Genomic DNA, 21653 nt, shown 5'->3' on the forward strand with positions numbered 1-21653 from the left:
GCAGAAGCAGACTCCCTCCTGAGCAGGGAGCCTGATGTGGGGCTCGATCCCAGGACCCCGAGATCATGACCTGAGTCGAAGGCAGATGCTTAACCGATTGAGCCACCAAGCTGCCCCAAATACTTAAAACTTTAAATAATGTATTAAATGTTTTGACTCAAGATTTTATGTAATTCCTCCAAGTTAAAAGAAATTACTTTGATGATAAGATTTCAAGCAGACCAAAATATAATACCTCATAACCAGCTAGGTAATCCCTCAACCTCCCTTCCCTCTGGAAACTACCAGATTGTTCTCTATAAGTCTGCTTCTGCTTTTTGTTGTTGGTGGTGGTTTATTTTTTTAGATTCTAAATGTAAGTTAAATCATATGATATTTGTCTTGGGGGAAAGTGATTTTTATTCTTTTTTTTTTTTTTAAAGATTTTTTTATTATTTATTTATTTGAGAGAATGAGAGAGAGAGCACATGAGAGGGGGGAGGATCAGAGGGAGAAGCAGACCCCCTGCTGAGCAAGGAGCCTGATATGGGACTCAATCCTGGGACTCCAGGATCATGACCTGAGCCGAAGGCAGTCGCCTAACCAACTGAGCCACCCAGGCGCCCCAAGGGGGAAAGTGATTTTTAAAAGGTAAACTTCCAAGGGTGCCTGGGTGGCTCAGTCGGCTAAGCATCCGACTCTTGATTTTGGCTGAGGTCATGATCTCAGGGTTGTGAGATCCAGCCCCGCGTCGGGCTCCATGCCCCGCGCTGGGCCTGGAGCCTGCTTAAGATTCTCTCTCTCCCTCTCCCTCTGCCCCTCCCCCAAACCCCCTGACCCCTGCTCTCAAGTAAATAAATAAATAAATAAATAAGGTAAACTTCCAGTCTCAAATATATACGACCCCGGGGTTACAAGGTATGGCAGGGGGAATATGGTTAACAATATGTAACAACATTATATGGTGACACATGGTAGCTAGAGATATCGTGATGGTCACTTCCTAATGTGTATAAATGTTGAATGACTCTGTTGTACGCCTGAAACCAATATAATACTGTAGGCCAACTGCATTTCAATAAAAATCGATAAAGTTCTCATTGACAGCAAATGACAAAATAAAGAAAACCGTCGGCTAAGCAACACAGGCACAGCGCCGGGCTCAAGGGGTGGCAGCTATGCCCCTGGCCCAGGATGATGGCTCACTGTCCCGGGGCCTGGCCTCGATCAGCGGAGGCCTGCATCTGCTGCCTCTCGCCTCTCCAGCCAGGCACCCCCCACCCCCCACCCCCCACCTCCGGCCAGGTCTGGGTCAAAAGCGCACCGCTCTGTCCCTCCAGACCCAGATGGATTCATGAGGGCAACACTGGTAAGGTGGAGGGGGGCGGCCTGTGAGAAAGACTGCAAAGCTGACGGAGACCCTGTCCCCCAAGGCTTAGCTCCTCTAAGTTTCGCCAAGTGCGCAACTACCACAAAGGCACACTTCTGCGGTTTGTGTGCAGGAAGCATCAAATAACTTTGGAGCTCAATTTCAATAGCTGATGTCGTCTAATATTTTGGATTTGATCGCTTAAATATTTTCTGACAGAGCATATTCAGCCACACAGAAAAGACCATGCTTTTGCCTTTTTATACTGGAAAATTTCAAACCTACAGAAAAGCTGTGAGTGCAATGAACGTTGGTGGACCCTTCTTCTGTTTTCATCAATTGTTAAGAAGATTGTGCTCCCTTTGCTCTCCCCCTCCCCCCCCACAATTATGCACATTCTTTTCTTTATTGCTGAACCTTTCAAAGTACGGTGCACACACATGTGTGTCCAAGAAAAGTATATTCTCTTGTATAACTAGGGTACTATTATCAGCTTCAGGAGTTTACCATTGATCCAATACTATTACCTAAAATAGAAAACTGTTTTCACTGTTAGGCCCTCTCCCTCCCCCTCTTTAAAGAAAATCAATATGTAAAAATCACAGTATGGCTTATTATTACCTGGAGTTGATGTGGATGAAATCTCATGGGGCCAAACTGCACATCAGCTACTGCTACCTGTAAGAAAAAGGTATGCTTAAAATATATATATTTTTTAAAGATAAGCTCACTTTAAAATTTCTCTAATCAGTGCCACAGATGAAAGTGAGATTTTTACTCCAGAGAAAAATTACATAAATAGTTATTACACAGAATCCCAGGGATCTCCTTCTAACCCTCAGGAAAGGTGCAGAGTAGGGAGGGAAAAATAAAATGAATCTGATCCTGGCTCTGCTTTTCCTAGCTGTGTATGACTTTAAGTGAATTACTCAACCTTCCTCAGCCTTCTCACTTGTTACAAAGACAAATGAGTTTACAATATAAAGGGCCCCCCCAAACTAGACACTGAATGAACACTGATTCCTTCTATCTTTCTCCTGATGTACCATGAAATCTTACTTCAAGAATGGCACACACATAATGAAATCCAGCAGTTAGAATCATGTGACATCAGAGCATTTTACAGAGGAGCACAATGTTTATCAATAATTGCTTATCTACTTGAGAACTCAGCACTAAAACGACACAGGTAAATACAATGTCATAACCAAATCCCAATGAGCAATAATAATCATAACACCAATGGAGGGGCTTAGCGTATACTGGGCGTCATCCTAATTGCTGAACGTGTGTTATCTTGCTCGATCTTTATAGTAACACAGAGAGGTTTACGGTTGGAAAACTGAGCTTCCAAGTACCTTGTTTAATGCCACAGAGTCAGCAAGTGGCAGCTGGGATTTCACTGCAAAGCCAGGGCCACTGGAAGGTGTGGGCAGTCTGTGCACTGCATAAGGGAGCCCAGGGGAGGAAGAATACGGGGCTGAAATACAGCCCTGAGTGATGGGTGCTGGCACTGAGTTGCTACCCAGAGGAGGAGACAAATTTCTGCAATTTTCCCAGAACCACTGTATGTACTGAAGGGATCCCCAGGCCTCTGGGTGGTGGTATGATTCCATGGCAAAAAAAATCCTAGATCTATAAGCTTTCCTGCAAGATATTTCCTGACTGCCCACCTCCCATGTCTCCCCTCAAGTAGCGATCTATCCCCAGTTAACAAATGAAACAAAGCTTGCTCAGTGATGGGGCAAGTCCATGTTTATTTCTCACTGCTAGAAGGTGATGCCTGCCAACTATGGGACACCAGCCTAGTTTCTGATCTGCTTTGTAACAATTTCATCTCTCAAAATCCTAAGAATGAGGGCCACTACTATTCCAGACCTAAGACTGAGGGGGACTCTGTGGCAGGGCGGGAGGCTGAGAAGAGACCTCCCCCAGCACGATCTACCCCCTGCACTGTGTAGCTGCAGGCCAGCCTCATAGCGAGGGGCGCAGCTGATGCCAAAGCCAGCAGTCCTGAGATGATCCAAGGAGGCCAGGAGAGTCTTCAAAGACAGGTCTGCTCTATACAATCATACGCTCATGGTGCACTCAGAAGGAAAGCAAGAGGCACTGAGACCAATCTGAACAAAGAGTTTCTGTCAGTTTTTACAAAGTTTAAAGGAATGAATGAAAGAAAGTACAAAGAAGGATATAGACGGACTGCTTGGAGAATGCAGCGGACCTACTCAGGAGAAAGAAGGAAGAAAATGACAGGAGAAAGAAAGAGAAGGAAAATCATTTCGCTAACTTTCTATAGCAGGGGGGACAGTTTCATAGGAGAAAGCAGAAGACTCATGAGCAGGAAGCCCGCTGCTACTGCCCAAGATAAGGCAGGAGCGAGGCAGTACTTGGGTCGCCTACGTGAGTGGGGAGCGGTAGCCTCTGACAGAGGATACTTACGAAATTGGCTCTGAAGGGTCAAGTAGACAAAAAAGTCTCAAAGGAGAAAAAGAAATATTTATGACTAGTGTAAAAACATATAATATACTAGGTCACAGAGGAAACTTTAAAAACACATGGCTAAAAGTAAAAATGGTACCATTTTTATTCTTCAACCATAATGCCAACAAACCAGAAATTAAAAACATGAGCTTAAGCAAAATCAAGAACCACCACTGCCCTGAAAAATTTTTAAATATTAACTTGTAATTGCTGGGTCAGAGAGGGAAATGCAAATTATACCTACAGATTACCTGGAAAATAATAAAAATGAAAATACCATGTAATGAAACTTACGGGATACTGCTAAATTTTACTCAGAGGCAAGATTCATAGCCTTAAATCCTTCTGTCACCAAACAAGAATTAAATACACTTACCAAGCTTTCAAGTCACTAAGTTTGAGAAAGTCAACAGTACAAACTTAAGGAAACCAAGAGGAAAAAAAAATAAAGTTAAGGTTAATAATTAATAAAATTTAAAAATATGATAACGACTAGCACGTTTAAAAAAATACATATGTGTGTACACACACACATAGATGTATAATACAGAGTTGATTACAAGCTGAGGGACAAGATAAAAGTATGAATGGCTCAGGGCAAAGCCTTATCCCTCCCAGGAAAACAACTCTGAGCACACGGTCCACACCAAAAGTGGGTGAAATAACTTTCACAGACAAAGGACAGTATAACTTTATGATCTCAACTTACAAAAATAACTCACCATTGCATTCATTTTAAGAAATAAAAGAAGCTATAGATTTTTTAAAAATTATTAATTTTGCCTCAGTATAATTTTAATATCATTTTAAAACAGTAATGTTTCAGCAACTGTATTTTACCACCGAACACTTATTTACTTAACTAGATTGCATTTTAACCTTACATCCTGTCTACGGGGTATATCCGGCTCTCAGGACCTCTGTCGAGCAGTGTCCCAGCAGAGCCGGACAACTACTTACCATTGCCCCCCCAAAATAACCACCACCAGGAAATCTAATGACATTACTCAGTGAGCAGACGTCAGCAGTGAGCCCTCAAAGAGTAAACAACTTCCCAACTGCTCTGGAAAAGGGGATCAGAACTATAGAATTCCTGCATTCTTCCTTTCTTTGTGTATGAAAATCAGAATCAAACTGACCTAATGTTTCAAGGTCACGGCCCTCTTAATAATTTGTTGTGCACATTAATATTTAAAAGAGAATAGTCCTCTTCAAGCTAAGTTTAATATCACAGCTTTGATTTAATCTTTCAGCTTCAAAAGCAATTGATATCTTTCGACAATACAGAAACAACACTATGTTCATGGATATTGGTAATTATACAAGTTGCTTAGTCTTCTGGATTTTTAGATATGTGTTATTAATACTGATTGTTAAAGAGAGATTGTAAGTAGTCTCTTTGTATTTTAATAAAGTAATATTTGTAAATATGGCTAACAGAAACACGAAATAAATTATTATTGTAACTTTGACAAACCACATATCAGATTTCTTTTGTTTGCCTAACTGACCTAACATTTAGAAGTGACACTAGAAGGCCAAACCAGGGTTATGAATCTTGATCATGGGTAGGGGTGGGAGAGAAAAGAGATACAGAATACCAATCTACCTAAAACTTCTGTTCCCCCAAACCAACGTCGCCTATCCCTTGCCTGCTGTTTTTTTCTCTGTAGTTCTCAGTCATCATTTGCAAAACTCCATATTTTACTATTTATCTTCTTTACTGTCTGCCTCTCCCACTAAGAATGTAAGTTCTATGAAGGCAGGGATTTATATGCTTTATTCATTGCTGTATTTCCAATATCCAAAACAGTCCCTGGCACACGGTGGGCATTTAAGAAATATTTTTTTAAAAAGATTTTATTTATTTATTTGAGAGAGAGAGAGAATGAGAGACAGAGAGCACGAGAGGGAAGAGGGTCAGAGGGAGAAGCAGACCCCTTGCTGAGCAGAGAGCCCGATGCAGGACTCGATCCCGGGACTCCAGGATCATGACCTGAGCCGAAGGCAGTCGTTTAACCAACTGAGCCACCCAGGAGCCCCCAAGAAATATTTTTGAATCGATGTTTACTCAACAGCTAATTTTGTTTAAAAGATTTTATTTATTTATTTGACAGAGACACAGCGAAAGAGGGAACACAAGCAGGGGGAGTGGGAGAGGGAGAAGCAGGCTTCCTGCTGAGCAGGGATCCTGATGTGGGGCTTGATCCCAGGACCCTGGGATCACGACCTAAGCCGAAAGCAGACGCTTAACCACTGAGCCACCCAGGCTCCCCTTATTAACTCCATTTTAATGATGAAGAAACTGAAGCTCAGAGCAGTGTGGTTCAACAGTTGGTAAAGGACAATGATGAGAACAAGACCCAATTCAGGGGGACTGAATTCCTGTGGTCTTTTTTATGCTCCATTGAAAAAGGCCTAAAATCACCTGACCCTAACCTATATTTAGTGGAAATAAGACCAAGAACCTGGAAAGCAGCATTCACCCACTTGACAAATCTTTGTTGGGCACCCCTGGTACACTAACTGGTTTCCTAGGCATTCAACACCCAACAGAGAACAAGACAGACAGTATCTCCACCTATCAGGGGGAGATGTGATGGAGACTAACGGGGGTGCTATTTTGAATCAGAGTCCAGAAAGGCCTCTGAGGCAGCAATGTGGAAGATGAGATCTGAATTAAAAGGTGGCAGCCATGCAAGGAACGGAAGAAGGAGCCCCAGGCAGAGGGAACAGGGGTGCATGGGACCTATGGTGGGAATGGGGGACATTCAAGGAAAGGAAGGGGAAGAGGGCAGGAGATGAGGTCATGGCTAGACAGGGGCAGTAAGATGCAGAGCTTTCTAAGCCAGGACAAGAAACTTGAGTTTTATCCTAAATTTCATCAAAAGCCACTAAAGAATTTTATACAAGAAAGTGATAGGATCTAATTTTTATTTTTTAAAATAGATCCCTTTAAATAGATCCCCTTTATATTTTAAATGGATCCCCGGTGGGGAATGTACAGTGGGACGTGACAGCAGAGGCAAGGAGACCACTGAGGAAGCTTCCATAGCAGTCCAAGTGAGAGAGGATGGCCCTACGGCCCAGGAATTGCCATGGAGACAAGCAGATGGCTTTGGGGCATTTTGGAGGCAGGGTGATCAAGACTTGCTGATGGACAGGACATAATCAAATCTACTGGTTCCTAGACCAGAGTTCTGATATCTGACTTACAGTTTTATTTAGGTGTTCATGGAAATTTGGGGTTCTGCAAGGCATCCTGGTAGAGGCTGGTATGGGTCTGTTTGGTTCTTTCCAGATCCACCCACAAGATGGCACCAAGATCTACCCCACGGCAAAGCTCCTAACTGTTCTCCCAGGTCCTTCTCTCTGAGCAGGCCAAATGTTCCACATCCATCCCCACTGTCCGCCTCTCTCTTTTCTCTCTTTACCTGCTCCTAATTGTCCCTTCAGTCAATTTACACAGCAAATATTTACAAGGAGACTTTTATATGTTTTCCCAACCGAATGTCAAAATCAAGTCACATGCTTGGGTAAAACTGTTCAGGTCCTTTTTTCCCCAAACCCATAGTGTCGAGCAGAAAATGGTGTCTGGGTTAAATGCACTATTTAAAGAGTTTAACACAATGCCTGACTGTGAGCAAACGCCCAATAAATTCTAAAGTATCTACAGAAAAGATTTTCCAAGAAGCTTTTGCTATAAAACTATAACTTTACACATGCACATATACACACTTAAAAAAAAAAAAAAACATACACACTTTAAGGCATTTTTAAAACCATATTTTTCCAAAGAGCTATTTCTTTCAGAGCACAAAGGTAATCTCTAATAAGAACCATTCACTTCATGATACCTTGAAATATGTGTAAAAAATAGGACCTAGTTCTTAAATATATTAATGTATTTGGTACAAGGGACAAATAAAGGTTTTCCTGAAACCCTGGAAGAAGACTGCCTCTAAAAGGTGGTAAGAAAATCGATCCATAAAAAATGAGAATGGCTGGGGCGCCTGGGTGGCTCAGTCGTTAAGCGTCAGTGTATCAATATCCATAAAGTAACTTGTTGGAACTCTGACTGGGATTGCCTTGAATCTATGTATCAAGTTGGAAAGAACTGACATCTTCACAATATTGAGTCTTCATATCCACAAATACGGAATGTCTCTCCCTTTATTTAGTTCTTCGATGTTGTCCATCAGAGTTTTGTGGTTTTCCTCATATAGATTATGTACACACTTTATTAGAATTATACTAATAAATATTTTGTTCCTTTTTCGGGGTACAATTGTAAATGATATTGTGTTTTTATTTATTTTTTTAAGTAGGCTCCACACCCTACATGGGGCTTGAACTCACAACCTTGAGATCAAGAGTCACATGCTCTACTGACTGAGCCAGCCAGGCACTCCCAATATTGTGCTCTTAATTTCAAATTCTACTTGCTCATTGTTAGTATACAGGAAAGCAATGACTTAAAAAAAAAAAAAAAAAAAAGATTTTATTTGAGTAACAGAGATAGAGCACGAGCAGGGAAGAGAGTGAGAAGCAGGCTCAGCAGGGAGCCTGATGCAGGGCTCGATCCCAGGACTCTGGGATCATGACCTGAGCCAAAGGCAGACACTTAACTGACTGAGCTACCCAGGCACCCCAAGCAATGACTTTTATGTATTAACCTTGTATACTGCAACCTTGCTATAATCACTTATGAATTCTGTCAATTGTTAGTTTTTCTGTCAATTATTTTAGATTTTCCACATAAATGATGATGTCATCTGTAAACAAAAACAGTTTTAGGTCTTCCAACTGTACACCTTTTATTTCCTTTTCTTGTCTCATTGCATTAGCAGGAATTTCCAGTATGATGTTGGAAAGGAGTGGTGAGAGGGGGCACATCACTGCCCTACACCTGATCTTGGCAAGAAAACTTCAAGTTTTTCATCATTAAGTATGATGTTAGCTGCAGGCTTATTGTAGATATTCTTTACCAAGTTGAGGAAGTTCCCTTCTCTTCCTAATTTACTGAGAGTTTTTATCATGAAAGGGTTTTGGATTCTCTCAAATGTTTTTTCTGCATTTACTGATATGATCATGTGATTTTTCCTTTTTAGGCTGTTGATGTGATAGATTACACTAACAGATTTTTTTTTTTTTAATATTTTATTTATTTATTTGACAGAGAGAGACACAGCGAGAGAGGGAACAGAAGCAGCAGGAGTAGGAGAGGGTGAAACAGGCTTCCCGCTGAGCAGGGAGCCCGATGTGGGGCTCGATCCCAGGACCCTGGGATGATGACCTGAGCCGAAGGCAGACACGTAACGACTGAGCCACCCAGGTGCCCCATTAACAGATTTTCTAATGTCGAACCACCAGCCTTGCTTACCTGGGATAAAGCTCACTTGGTGTGGCATATAATTCTTTTTATACTTTTTAAATTTGATTTACTAGTAATTTGTTGGGAATTTTTACATCTATGTTCATGAGACATACTGGTCTGTAGTTTTCTTTTCTTGTAATGTCTTTTATCTGGTTTTGGTATTAAGGTAATGCTGGCTTCACAGAATGAGTCAGGAGGTATTCCCTCTGCTTCTACCTTCTGAAAGAGACTGTAGAGAGTTAGTATAATTTCTTCCTTAAATGTTTGGTAGAATTCACCAGTGAAGCCATATAGGCCTGGTACTTTGTTTTGGAAGGTTATTAATTACTGGCTTAATTTCTTCAACAGATTTGGCCTATTCAGATCATCAAGTTCTTGTATGAGTTTTGACAGTTTGTGTCTTTCAAGGAATTGGTCCATTTCATTAGGTTATCAAATATGTGGGCACAGAATTGTTTATAATATTAACCTTTTAACTTCCATGGAATTTGTAATGAAGTTCCTTCTTTCATTGCTAATACTAAGAATTAGTATCTGCTCTCTTTTTTAGCTAGCCTGGCTGGGGGCTTATCAATTTTATTGATCTTCTCAAAGAACTAGCTTTTGGCTTCATTAATTTTTCTCTGTTGATTTCCTGTTTTTGATTTCACTAATTTCTGCTTTAATTCCATTATTTCTTTTCTTCTGCTTACTTTGGATTTAATTTGCTCTTTTTTCCCCAAGTTTCCTAAGGTGGTAACTTAGATTACTAATTTTAGATCACTCTTTTTAAGTTATGCATTCTAAGCAGTGCTTTTGTTGCATCTCACAACTCTTGGTAAGTTGTGTTTAATTTTCATTATTTCAAAATATTTTAAAATTTCCTTTGAAATTTCTTCTTTGACCCATCTATATTTAGAAGTGTGTTGTTTAATCTCCATATATTTGAGGATTTTTCAGTTATCTTTGTTATTGATTTCTAGTTTATTTCCATTGTGGTCTAAAAGCAGACATTGGGGTGTCTGGGTAGCTCAGTCACTAAGTGTCTGCCTTCGGCTCAGGTCATGATCCCAGGGTCCTGAGATCGAGTCCCACATTGGGCTCCCTGCTTCTCCCTCTCCCACTCGCCCTGCTTGTGTTCCCCCTCTCTCGCTGTGTCTCTGTCAAATAAATAAATAAAATCTTAAAAAAATAAAAGCAGACATTGCATGATTTCTATTCTTTCAAATTTATTCAAGTGTTATGGCCCAGAATGTGGTCTACCTTGGTGAATGTTCTACAGGAGCTTGAGAGGGCAGGGGAACATGTGTACTTTACTATTAGATGATGTAGTCTATAGATGTCAATTATATCCAGTTGATTGATGGTGGTGCTGCATTCCATCATGTCCTTACTGGCTCTCCGCTTGCTGGATAGGTCCATTTCTGAAAGGTCTTGAGGTCCCCTACCATGATAGTGAACTCATCCATTTCTCCTTGCAGTTCTGTTGGGTTTTGTCTCACACAGTTTGATGTTCTGTTGTTGGGTGCATACACATAAAGGATTGTTATGTCTTCTTGGAGAGCTGACTTCTTTATCATCATGTGGTGTCCTTCTATATCCCTGATCACTTCCCTTACTTTGAGGTCTGCTCTGTCTGAAATTAATAGAGCTACGCTTGCTTGTTTTTAGTGTTAGCACGGCATGTCTTTAACCATTTACTTTTATTGTAGAGGTCTTTTTTTTTTTAAGATTTATTTTAGAGAGAGAGAGCGAGTGTGCGAGCGTGCATGGGCGCAAGCAGGGGGAAGGGGCAGAGAGAGAGAGGGAGACAAGCAGACTCCCCGCTGAGCCCAGAGCTGATGGGGGTGCTGGATCCCAGGACCCTAAGATCGTGCCCTAAGCCAATATCAAGAGTCTGATGCTTAACCGGCTGAGCCGCCCAGGTGCCCCATGTGTCTTTATATTTAAAGTGAGTTTCTTGTAGACAACATATTTTCTTTCTGATATTTACTGTGCCAATCGTGTCAAGCTCCTGGAGGCAAACTTCAAAATACTGTGAGCCCCCCACCCCATACCACAGTCCCTCAGAACATTCTAATTCTCTCAGAGTTATCTGCACTGAGCCTCCAGCAATGGCCAATTGAAGTTCAGGTTTCCCTATGCCAGCACTCCTGAATGACTTTTGCTCTGAGTCTCTGGTAAGCAGTGTATCCCCGCATTCACCTGGCTCTCCCATCTTGGGGGCACTGTGTCTTCCCTCATGGATTTAAGAGTTGTTGATTCTTCAGTCTCTTCAGCTGTTTACTTATTGTTAGGACAGAGTTGATTTCTAAGCTCCTCATGCACAGAACTAGAAACTAGAAGTCTAATACATTTTTAACAAAATGATGTGCAGGAAGTCTCAAATTACAATCCAAATACACTTGTTAGAACAGCAAGTAGTCATAATTGCATAAGCACTTTGGAAAGCATGGAGTGTCAAAGGTGACGTGCAGCTCCCAAAGCTGCTGGTGCAGAGAGGGCATCCTAGCACCATCCTCCATGGGGCCACTGCCTTCCTTTGGAAGTTACAGGAAGGCAGGCGAACTGTTCTTATTAGTGCATTCTAAGCAACAACTTGTTTCCTCCCCTAGCCCCATAAAAAATAAGATTTTTAATTTCCAAGTCTTTTTGAGAAAGCAAAATTAATGCAACGCAAATTGGAACATCTAAGTCATAAATCTAACAAGCCAAGGTAATTTTGTTACATAAATCAACCCATTTATTCTAGGCTAGCAATGTTTCAAATGGCGGAGCTTCTGCTGGCCTTTCAACTCCTTCAGTCGTCCGACGGCGGACTTTACCGGGACGGCAGAAGTGGTGTGGCAGGTCCAGGCGCCACCGTTGACGGTTTCCAGGCAGGAACAACAGTGCCAGATCCCCACAGCTCATCTTCTCATTGTGGTTTTGCCACAGAAGGAGCAAGTGTACTTGGCGTGCTGGCTCATTTCAGTCTTCGTCACCGTTTTCCTGAGGGAGGCACCCTAACGGGCCCCATATTTACCCACGATTCCGACCTCCTTGGGGCGTCCTGTTCAGCCAAGTCACAGCAAACTAGGGCCGAGCCCAGAGCGGAAGAGACGCACTGCGCAGGCGCAACTATTTGTCAATAACCACAACACCTGGCGACTAGAAAGTGATGTTTTAAGCATTTTACAACCTAACAAGCTAGAATGTTATTTACGTATAGGGCTTTAGTAAATTTGTTATGTTGCAGGAAACAGGTTCAGGGTTTTGAGGTGACTGACAATGAATTGTACAAATTTTTCCATTTAAAAGACTAAGTAATGACTCCTAGTTGAAATTTCCACTTAGAGCATGTGATGTTCAGGAACCAGTTACTGAGTTAAGCCCCAAATGCCTGTACCTGCATACCCTAAAACCCAGAAGTGAGAATTTGGGGTCTACGAACAGAGATCTGTAAGGGGTTACGTGCAAAGACGTTTGTCCAGGCTTATGTGCAGTAGCAGAGCTGTAGACAATATGCGTACATCTAATTGGGGCACAGTAATATGATGAATCTTTTTTTAAAAAAGATTTTATTTATTTGAGTGTGCAAGAGAGAGCACAAGCGGGGGAGGGGGAGAGGCAAGCAGGCTCTGCACTGAGCAGGGAGCCCGGCGCCGAGCTCAATCCCAGGACCCCGGGATCATGACCTGAGCCAAGGCAGACGCTTAACCCACTGAGCCACCCAGGCACCCCAGTAATATGATGAATCTTAAACACAGATGCTAAGTGAAAAAAGAAACGAGATCTGCAATACAATACCATTTACAAAAATTAAAAATACATAAGCACGTAACAATACATACTTTACAACAACACACAAAAATGAAATAACATAGATACTAAACACATTAGAATGATTATGATTAGTTGGCAGGGAGGGAAAGGGAGTGGAGAATCAGATGAAGATCACTAAACCACAAAAAAAGAGGAACCTCTGGAGGTAGGCAAGGATTTCTTAAACATAAAAAGGAAAAGACTGAAAACTAGATTTTAAAATTAAGAACTTCTGTTCATCAAAAGACCCTGGTAATGAAAAGGTCAGCTACAGAATGGGAGACGGTATCTGCACAACATATGACTGACAAAGGACTCCTATATACCCATGATATATAAATGCCTGAAGATCCAGAAAAAAATAAGGAGACAGCCCAACCAGAGGGAGCCTTGCACAGACAGGTGATGCTAATATGCTAAGAACTGAGTGGGATAATTTAACCCTCTGAGTCAGAATTCAACTAGGAAAAGAAAGCAGCTTTTCAGTGATGGTTAAATTCCAGCAATTTTATAAGAATGCATGTAAGCAGGATATTTGAACAGATATTTTAAATTTTATAAAACATATAAACAAATGTCACTGGCTAAAGTCTCTTCTATTTTAAGAGTTCTTGAGAGAAAATGGAAAAAGAAGCATCTGCATCTACAGTTTGTGTATCTACAAGGGGGAAATGAGTTACTTACGCAACTACTACACAGTAGAAAGCTTTGTTTCCATAGAGATTATGACACAACTGATTTAGGCCTTAAATTAGAATATTCCGATTTGAATTGAGAAATGATCTTTTTGTCTAAATGAATAGTGTATTCAGTGCGAATAAAAGCTCTGCACATCTGCTGATATCATTTCCTCTACTTCAGTAATAATTAATCATGAGAATACATCCACACAAATCCTAAAAGGAATTCATACACCCCAAAATTTCACAAGTGCCTGAAAATATATAGGGAATGACATATTTCTACAGGATGTACAAAAATACTGACCACAAAGAACCTGAAACATTTCCAAGTATCTTTCTGCTCACTTCACAACTATTACACTTAACCATTCTCTTGTATCAACAGAACAAGACAAAAGTCAGTTCTGTCTACCTTCTGTCACTACTATCTGAATTCAACAGATAAACTATATACTATGGGGGATGGGAAGAGTGAGGAATGCATGAAATTATTAATCCAAAGTCACAAAAACATCAGAATGTTTGGTTTCAAAAGGAGTTGGAATGTATGATGCATAAATAGAGTACATGTAAAATCCCTTCAGGGGATCCACATTGCCCTAGATAAAGCCTGGACTCTGATACGGCATTCAAGGTTCCAGTGGTGTCTGAAGCCTGAGCTTCAGCTGCCCGAACGACTTAAAACCTCCTGGAGAGCCCACGTCTCTTACTAGCGTGCCATGGCCACGTGACTCAGTGAGCACAGCATGGTCCTGCTTTCTTCCTCTTCTCCCCTAATTCTTCCTCATCTTCCACAACTCAAACATACTATGCCCGTAGCCCCAACCTCCATCTGGATGAGGGGCCAAGCCTATGTGTTCCCAAGTTATCCTGGGCTTACCTTCACCACAGTGGAATTTCATTCTCTTACTTCCCCTGCGCCAGGCTGAGCTGCTGACTTCTGTTCACTTTCACAAAACTGGAACCTAAACAAATACAGTGCTTGGTAACTGCTGAATAACCACTGAATAATTAAAGTCCCCAACATTTCCTCATGTTTTGATAATAAATGTTCGTAAAGGAAACATCTAAGAAGAAAGGATAAACAATCCCAGGTGATAGAGTAAAATGAAGAATGACTAGGCTTCCTGATTGGCTTCTATAATAAATCATTCTGTTCTTTTTCTAATTCACTGTGAAAGCTCTCCAACCAAATGGATATTCTCATTCTCAAAGGTCTCCACAGAAATGATACAATCTTTAATTTCATTACAGTTGAGTATATCCTCAATTAACCAAATATTCAGAGTTCTGTTTGATTAGATTCTTGTCTTGTTGCTTCTCTGGGTATTTTAGCTACCATATCAATTGCTATTTTCGACCACATTTTCTTCAGCTATCATAGAAAGTGCCTGACCTCCTTTTGAAAAAAATTGTTTTCCATTTAAATTATAACATATAATGAGAAGTGAAAAACAGTATTGGTTTTGAGCATACATAACTGAACCTGAAAATAAAGCATGATGCACAAAAAACAGGAAGTGAGCCTTCTAGTTCAACCAAAGGCACAATTTTCATATAAAAATGTCAGGCTATGACCATGTGATTTTGTAGAAAAAATCTGTAACAACAATAACAAAAGCAAAAAAAAAAAATGTAGAGATTAATAATAAATTTTGGGTATCTATATACACTTAAAATGTCTTTACAGGGGCGCCTGGGTGGCTCAGTCGTTAAGCGTCTGCCTTCGGCTCAGGTCGTGATCCCAGGGTCCTGGGATCAAGCCCCGCATCGGGCTCCCTGCTCCGCGGGAAGCCTGCTTCTCCCTCTCCCACTCCCCCTGCTTGTGTTCCTGCTCTCACTATGTCTCTCTCTGTCAAATAAATAAATCTTTAAAAAAAAAAAAATGTCTTTACATATCAAGCTAAAGGAAACCTGAATATTATCATGTTGATTTAATAATGTAAGAAAATTTTCCCAATGAAAAGATTAGAACTTAACATGCACGACAGTGATAAGAAATAAATCAAAAACATGAAATTATAATTACCCTCAGAAAATGAAATGAGGGCAGGCCACTTTTCCAAGTGGCTGGTTTCACTTATTACATGTTAATTTTCTCTAAATAGTTTCCAGTACACAGCTGGCTGAAGGACTGGGGACACACAGACTCCCAGCACACTAAAAACTCAAGAGAAGGACAGTGTGGGCCAGGTCCGCAGGGCTAGCTGAATCTACCAAATCATACACGGCCTAAAGACAGACTAGTAGCAGAAGAGCACAAGAAGCCTGAATATGTGGTTTTGCGTTTATGACCTCTTAACTTTGATCAGCTCTACTTGGCAATCACTTGGGGGTATGTGAACTGTGGTGGGTCTCAGGACAGGACCCCATCAGAATCACTGAAGAACTTCCTGGAAGAACCCACTCCCAGAGGTTTCTGTGCTTGGGGACATCTGACTCAGAAAAAAAAAAAAAGAGCTTGGTAGTAAATGACAGTGCATGAAATAAATCTGGGCAAGGTTTTACCTCCATTGCCCTGCTGTACACTTAAGATTCTGATATTCTAGTAAGCCAACAGTTTGCTTCTGTAATTGGTAGGTTGAAGATGCAGAGCTATTCTTGCAGGGTAACCAAAAAAGTGATTTTTAAGTCATTTTCCCACTTTAAACCTGTTTAATGGAAATAGTTACTTCCTCCACTCTTTAAACTGAGACAAGTCTGGTAAATTTTCTGCCCACTCTTTCTCAACACAAAGTCCCGGAGTTGCATTTTGTTAGTTTCCTAAGGCTGCCATAACAAATTACCACAACCCACATAGCTTAAAACACACAGAAAGTTATTTTCTAACAGTTCAGGAGACCAGAGGTCCAAAAGCAAGGTGGAGGCAGGGGCTTGGTTCATTCTGGAGGCTCTGAGGGAGAAAGCAGCTTTTCAAACCTCTCTCCTAGCTTCCGGTGGTTGCCAGAAACCCCTAGCAGTCCTTGGCTTGTAGCTGCATCACTCCAACGTCTGCCTCTGTCCTCACATGGACTTCTTGTAAGGATGCCAGTCATTGGATTAGGGCCGAGCCTAATCCAGTATGACCTTATCCTAACTGATTCCATCTGCAAAGACTCTTATTTCCAAATAAGGTCAACATTCTGAGGTTCCAGTGGACATTAATTTTGGAAGGACATTATTCAACCCGGCATACTCATTAAGTCACACATTCGGCCTCAATTCAATCATTAAAAATGATTAATCCACTTCATTTACATAAAGATCAAATTGGGCTAAACTGTAGTAATTCTTTGTGGGGGCGGGGGGCTGAGGCAGAGAGAGAACACAAGGAGGCCTTACAGGGTCCTGGAATGTTCTATTTCTTGATCTGTGTGCTGGTTACATTTACAAAAATTCATCAAGTTGTACACTTAGGATTTCTGCATTAACTTTCAAAAAGCGTTTACTTCAAAAAGAAAGCAATCTGTCCAATATCTTAACAGTGCTTCAGTTTTCATTTGAAGAAGACTTCTCTCCACCAGCAGGGCCAGCTGCAGGGGCAGCATGCCTCTGGGAAAGGGGGGGTGGCTGCCTCTCTCTCCTTTCCTTCCTCCTCCCCCACCCCCCACCACCTCCTGGCTGCTGTTTGAGGCAGGGAGCATAGGAAAAGGCCAGAGAGAAGTTCTCACTTGCCTGGTACCATTAGATGATCTCTCACCCTTGGAGCCTGATGGATTTTTAAAGCTTTTTCTCTTTTGGCGCATCTTTGTGGTTTCTTCAGAGAATCCTTCTCTGTCCCTCCCACTGCAACTGCTTCAGATAGGCAGTGCCTCTCATCCAGCTGGTTCTTCCCAATTCTCCCTCAACTTCTTCCCCAATGTAGACAGCACAGCCTTTAGTGCAGGGGTCCCTCAGCCTGGTCAGCTAACTTCTTAGGCAGGAAACCTTTGAGAATGACCTGACATCAACATTCTACCTAGATCCAGCATCTGCCCAAAGCCAAGTTGTGCTCACAGCTCTGCTGAGTACTCATGTATTGTTTAGTTGGGGGGAAGGTTGATACATTCACGTTCAAGCCCACTGTGCTTTCGGGTGAAATGGCTCTGCCTGAATGACAGGAGTGCTTTGTCCTCTAATGTAGGGGGTGCTTCCTGTCTAAGCCTCCCTGCTACTAACAGGCACCTTGAAGAAAGCATCCTCATCCACTGCTCAGACATGTGCCGAGAGCAGGAATCTCTGAATGGATGTAAGAGTGAAGAGCCAGGGCGCCTGGGTGGCTCAGTTGGTTAAGCGACTGCCTTCGGCTCAGGTCATGATCCTGGAGTCCCGGGATCGAGTCCCGCATCGGGCTCCCTGCTCGGCAGGGAGTCTGCTTCTCCCTCTGACCCTCCTCCCTCTCATGCTCTCTGTCTCTCATTCTCTCTCTCTCAAATAAATAAATAAAATCTTTAAAAAAAAAAAAAAGTGAAGAGCCAATGGGAAGCTGGAGGAAGAAAAGGATTGCTGTTAAAAGCAGAGGAATCTGGGTGGCCACCAAGGCGAACCAGGAGGTAGACCACGAGGAAGGCAACGGGTCTTCCTCTCTTCTTTCAGGTTGGCAGGGCTGATACTCCTGTTGCATTGCATGTGTGTGGTTCAATCCAGCCCCATCAATCAGTTCTGTAAACTCTAGTAGTAAGTGGCCTCCTAGGCCTGCTTTCAGTGTTGTGAGTTTCCAACCTCGGAGAGTCAAACTGAAGATTTGGGAGGGTGGTAGTAAAGACTGCTAAATGCATCTGAACTAGAATCCTCACGTATATGACAGTTAAACACGCACACAATCTTCATGAAACCACAGATTAAAGAATAAATAAGGCTTTGGTTCTGCTGGTGAAGCAGAGATGCCATGACGCACACATTAAAGGACCAAATATTATAATACTTTAGGATGAGGGCTTGTTTATATTTTAGGAGCTTCCAAAAATAAAATATCATATTTTCCTGGTCCCCAGTGATAACTTTTTTTAGAAAAAGATTTGTCCATTTAGAAAGAGAGTGAGAGAGCACACCTAAGCAGAGGGAGAAGGAGAGAGAGAATCTCCAGCCGACTCTGCACTAAGCATGGAGCCCCACGTGGGGCTTGATCCCATAACCCCAAGACCATGCCTGAAGCTGAAACGGAGAGTTAGAGGCTCAACCGACTGAGTCATCCAGGCACCCCAGCCCAGTGACAGCTCTTAAGAACTTCACCAAAACCTCCAATATACTATTCACTTTAAATGACTTTTTGGCTTTTTCTTTTTTTAGTTTCATTTATTTATTGGCTTGGGATTTTTAATTTTTTCAAAGGAATGAAGCTAATCTCCTTAAACCAAACACTTCCTTGTAGCTGGCTGAGGGGAGACAAATCTGTATAAAGTGAATATCCAGAAGTGAGATGGAATTCCTGGGTCCTCAACACTTCTGGAATATGAAGTTTGCGGTGCCTCTACTGTTAAAGGGTCTGTATCAGTGGAGTATGTGGCTTGACTTCCTGACGACCAAGCTGCTGGATGCCATCTTGTGACCTCCAATTCCCATTTATATTTATTGATATGACAGATATTGACCTTAGTTCTATCAATTATTTTTGTTTTTCTTTTTAAAGACTGTTTTCTTTTGGTGTGTGTATTTTGATACTTAAGATAAGGTTTATGTTTTTATTTAGCAGTTACTTTTATTAATATTTGTAAACCTTATCTCTTTAGGCATTATCTACTTAATCCCCTATAAGAAAGGATGGAATTAAGATATTTTCTTCTCCTGCACCACCCCTCCACTACCCTTTATCCCATTATATCCTCTTTTCCTGTTTAGCTTTGTACTCTTAAATACACCTACACCTCTATTAGCTTATCTATTAGTTCTAAATGATTCTCTTTGAACCCTAGCTATTAAAGACAAGAGAACATTCTTACTTTACCACCCATCTTCTTTCCCTTTCTCCTCCCAAATTTGGCTGGTTAATTTCCCACTGTCAGGTTATATAACCTTTACATTCTGTTCTTTGCACTACTCTTTAAATTTGTTTTAATAACCTACAATTAAACAGATTATGTGCTCATAACCAGTTCTTTTGCTGTAATTTCTCTAGTGTTCTTTTGGGGTCTGCAATGTCTTTGAATAGACTCCTCAAGAAGGGTTCATGGGAATAATCTTTTCAGTATCTTACATTAAAAAACTTTTTTTTTTTTTTAACAATTACACTGAATATAAAATCCTTGAGTGTGGAGGAGTCATCAACACTTCTGAAGGATTCTGTCCTGTTCTCCTGAGTTGACTGATGATATGAAGCAGCCACACTTTCCCCTCTCACAAGTAAGTTGATCTTTCGGCCTGGCTGCCCAATATTTTTCTTTACATTTGCTACCCCACACTTCACATTTCTGGGGCGCCTGGGTGGCTCAGTCGGTTAAGTGGACGACTCCTGATTTCGGCTCAGGTCATGATCTCAGGGTCCTGGGATCAAGCCCTCGGTCAGGCTCTGTGCTCAGCAGGGAGCTGGCTTGAGATTCTCTCTCCCTCTCCCCCAACCCCTGTACACACACTCTAAAATAAATAAATAGATCTTCTAAAAATCAACAACCAAAAAAACCCCTTCACATTTCTGTTTCTGCTTTAGGCAATTTTTGTACTTTTTGTGTATCTACCATTCACTCCCTAATTCTTTGTAACTATTTCTATTTCATTTAGCTCACCTACTCCATTCCAATTTTATGGATGTATAGACATTGTCTTACATCACTTTCAACTTTGCCTCCCTGTCTTTGATGGTTTCCTTCTTTTCCTTCACTGTCCTTCTAGGACTTGGATTTCTTTCCCTATTGGCTTGTCAGCTCTTCCCTGAGGTCCTGTATTTCTTTTTTTTGTGCTCCAGTTCTTTATAAAGGTGGATTGACTTTTTTTAATTTGTGAAATGTTCAGTCATAATTTTCATTTGTTCTGTGCCGGTGTTTTTCTAGTGAGTGCTGTTCAACTTTTTTTTTTTTAATGTTTCCTTATCATTTTTTCTGGTAATTATGTTTGACTAGATCCTAAACTGGTCCATTCTTTGATCATTCATTTTCGAAGGCAGTTTTTCCTAGACCAGTTACTTGAAGAAGATTCATCTGGGAGAATGGCCAGAGCCATATTCAGGGAACAGGAGACTGCTTTCTTTTTCTGGCAGGACTATGGTGTATGGGAAGGTGTTCTTTAGCTTCTCTCTCTCCGTAACCAAAAGGGACAGGCAGCTGCAGGGGCTTAGCGCCTCTCCTTCCCGCCACCACAGATCAGACTGTTCCCTGCACACAATACTTGTGTAAGTCCTCATTCACTCTCCGACCTCTGTACCTTAGAATCAAACTGGATCTGGTGCAGCTCCTGCCACCAGCCTGTGTATACCTTTCCATTAGTTCAAACAGAACATTTTGGCTTTGAAACCCATGTGTGTATTTCTCATCTTGGAAAATGTTATTTGCTTTTTTTTTTTTTTCCTTTTCCTCAGATCTACAGCTATAAATGTCTTCTGTCCACGTCCTCTTGTACTCCTGGTTCAATCTTTCAGAGACCCTCTCCATTTCTTTTCTGGCTTGGGGTTTCAGACATCTCCTAATTTCTTCAAAAACAGAGCTTCATTTTTGTTTGTTTTTTTCTCCTAGTTGCCAGGGATAATTCCAGGAAAGGACAGAGAAAGGATGACTTTAGCATGTTCAAATCTTAAGTTCTACTTTTTTTCCTCCAAAAAGAAAATGGCTTTATAATTTTTTTGAATATAAAGTAACACATGGCACTCCAAAATCCAGACAATACAGAAAGGGTGCAGAGGAAAAAAAAATAAACAGGTATTACCTGAAATCTCATTAGCCTAAAGTAATCCCTGTCAACATAGGAGCACATACCCTGTGGCATATAAATCTACCTTTTCCTGTGCTTTTTTTTTTTTTTCACTTAAAATTGACTATTTTCTTGGAAATTTAGATCTGAATTATAATTTTAATAGCTACATGATATTCACAAGAAC

General features: G+C 41.3%; 1 protein-coding gene and 1 pseudogene across 6 annotated transcripts in view; both read right to left on the bottom strand.

Moving 5' to 3' along the window:
* Nucleotides 1-21653, bottom strand: part of PDE8A (phosphodiesterase 8A) — a 143416-nt gene that overhangs the window by 71573 nt on the left and 50190 nt on the right. For all 5 annotated transcript variants that reach the window (XM_045899328.3, XM_064569829.1, XM_064569828.1 and 2 more), the window contains exon 2: nt 1970-2026. In XM_045899328.3, the coding sequence (XP_045755284.1) occupies nt 1970-2026 (57 nt within the window). The remainder of the gene's footprint in view (nt 1-1969; nt 2027-21653) is intronic.
* Nucleotides 7399-14574, bottom strand: LOC123861981 (large ribosomal subunit protein eL43-like; annotated as a pseudogene). Its single transcript, XR_008508191.2, has 2 exons — nt 14553-14574; nt 7399-12237 (listed from the first exon to the last, which is right to left on the bottom strand). The product of XR_008508191.2 is annotated as a large ribosomal subunit protein eL43-like (transcript).

The sequence above is a fragment of the Mirounga angustirostris genome, unplaced genomic scaffold (assembly GCF_029215605.1).
Source record: "Mirounga angustirostris isolate CCGP_5_RB_7025 unplaced genomic scaffold, mMirAng1.0.hap1 SCAF_9, whole genome shotgun sequence".
In the NCBI taxonomy this organism is placed as follows: Eukaryota; Metazoa; Chordata; class Mammalia; order Carnivora; family Phocidae; genus Mirounga; species Mirounga angustirostris.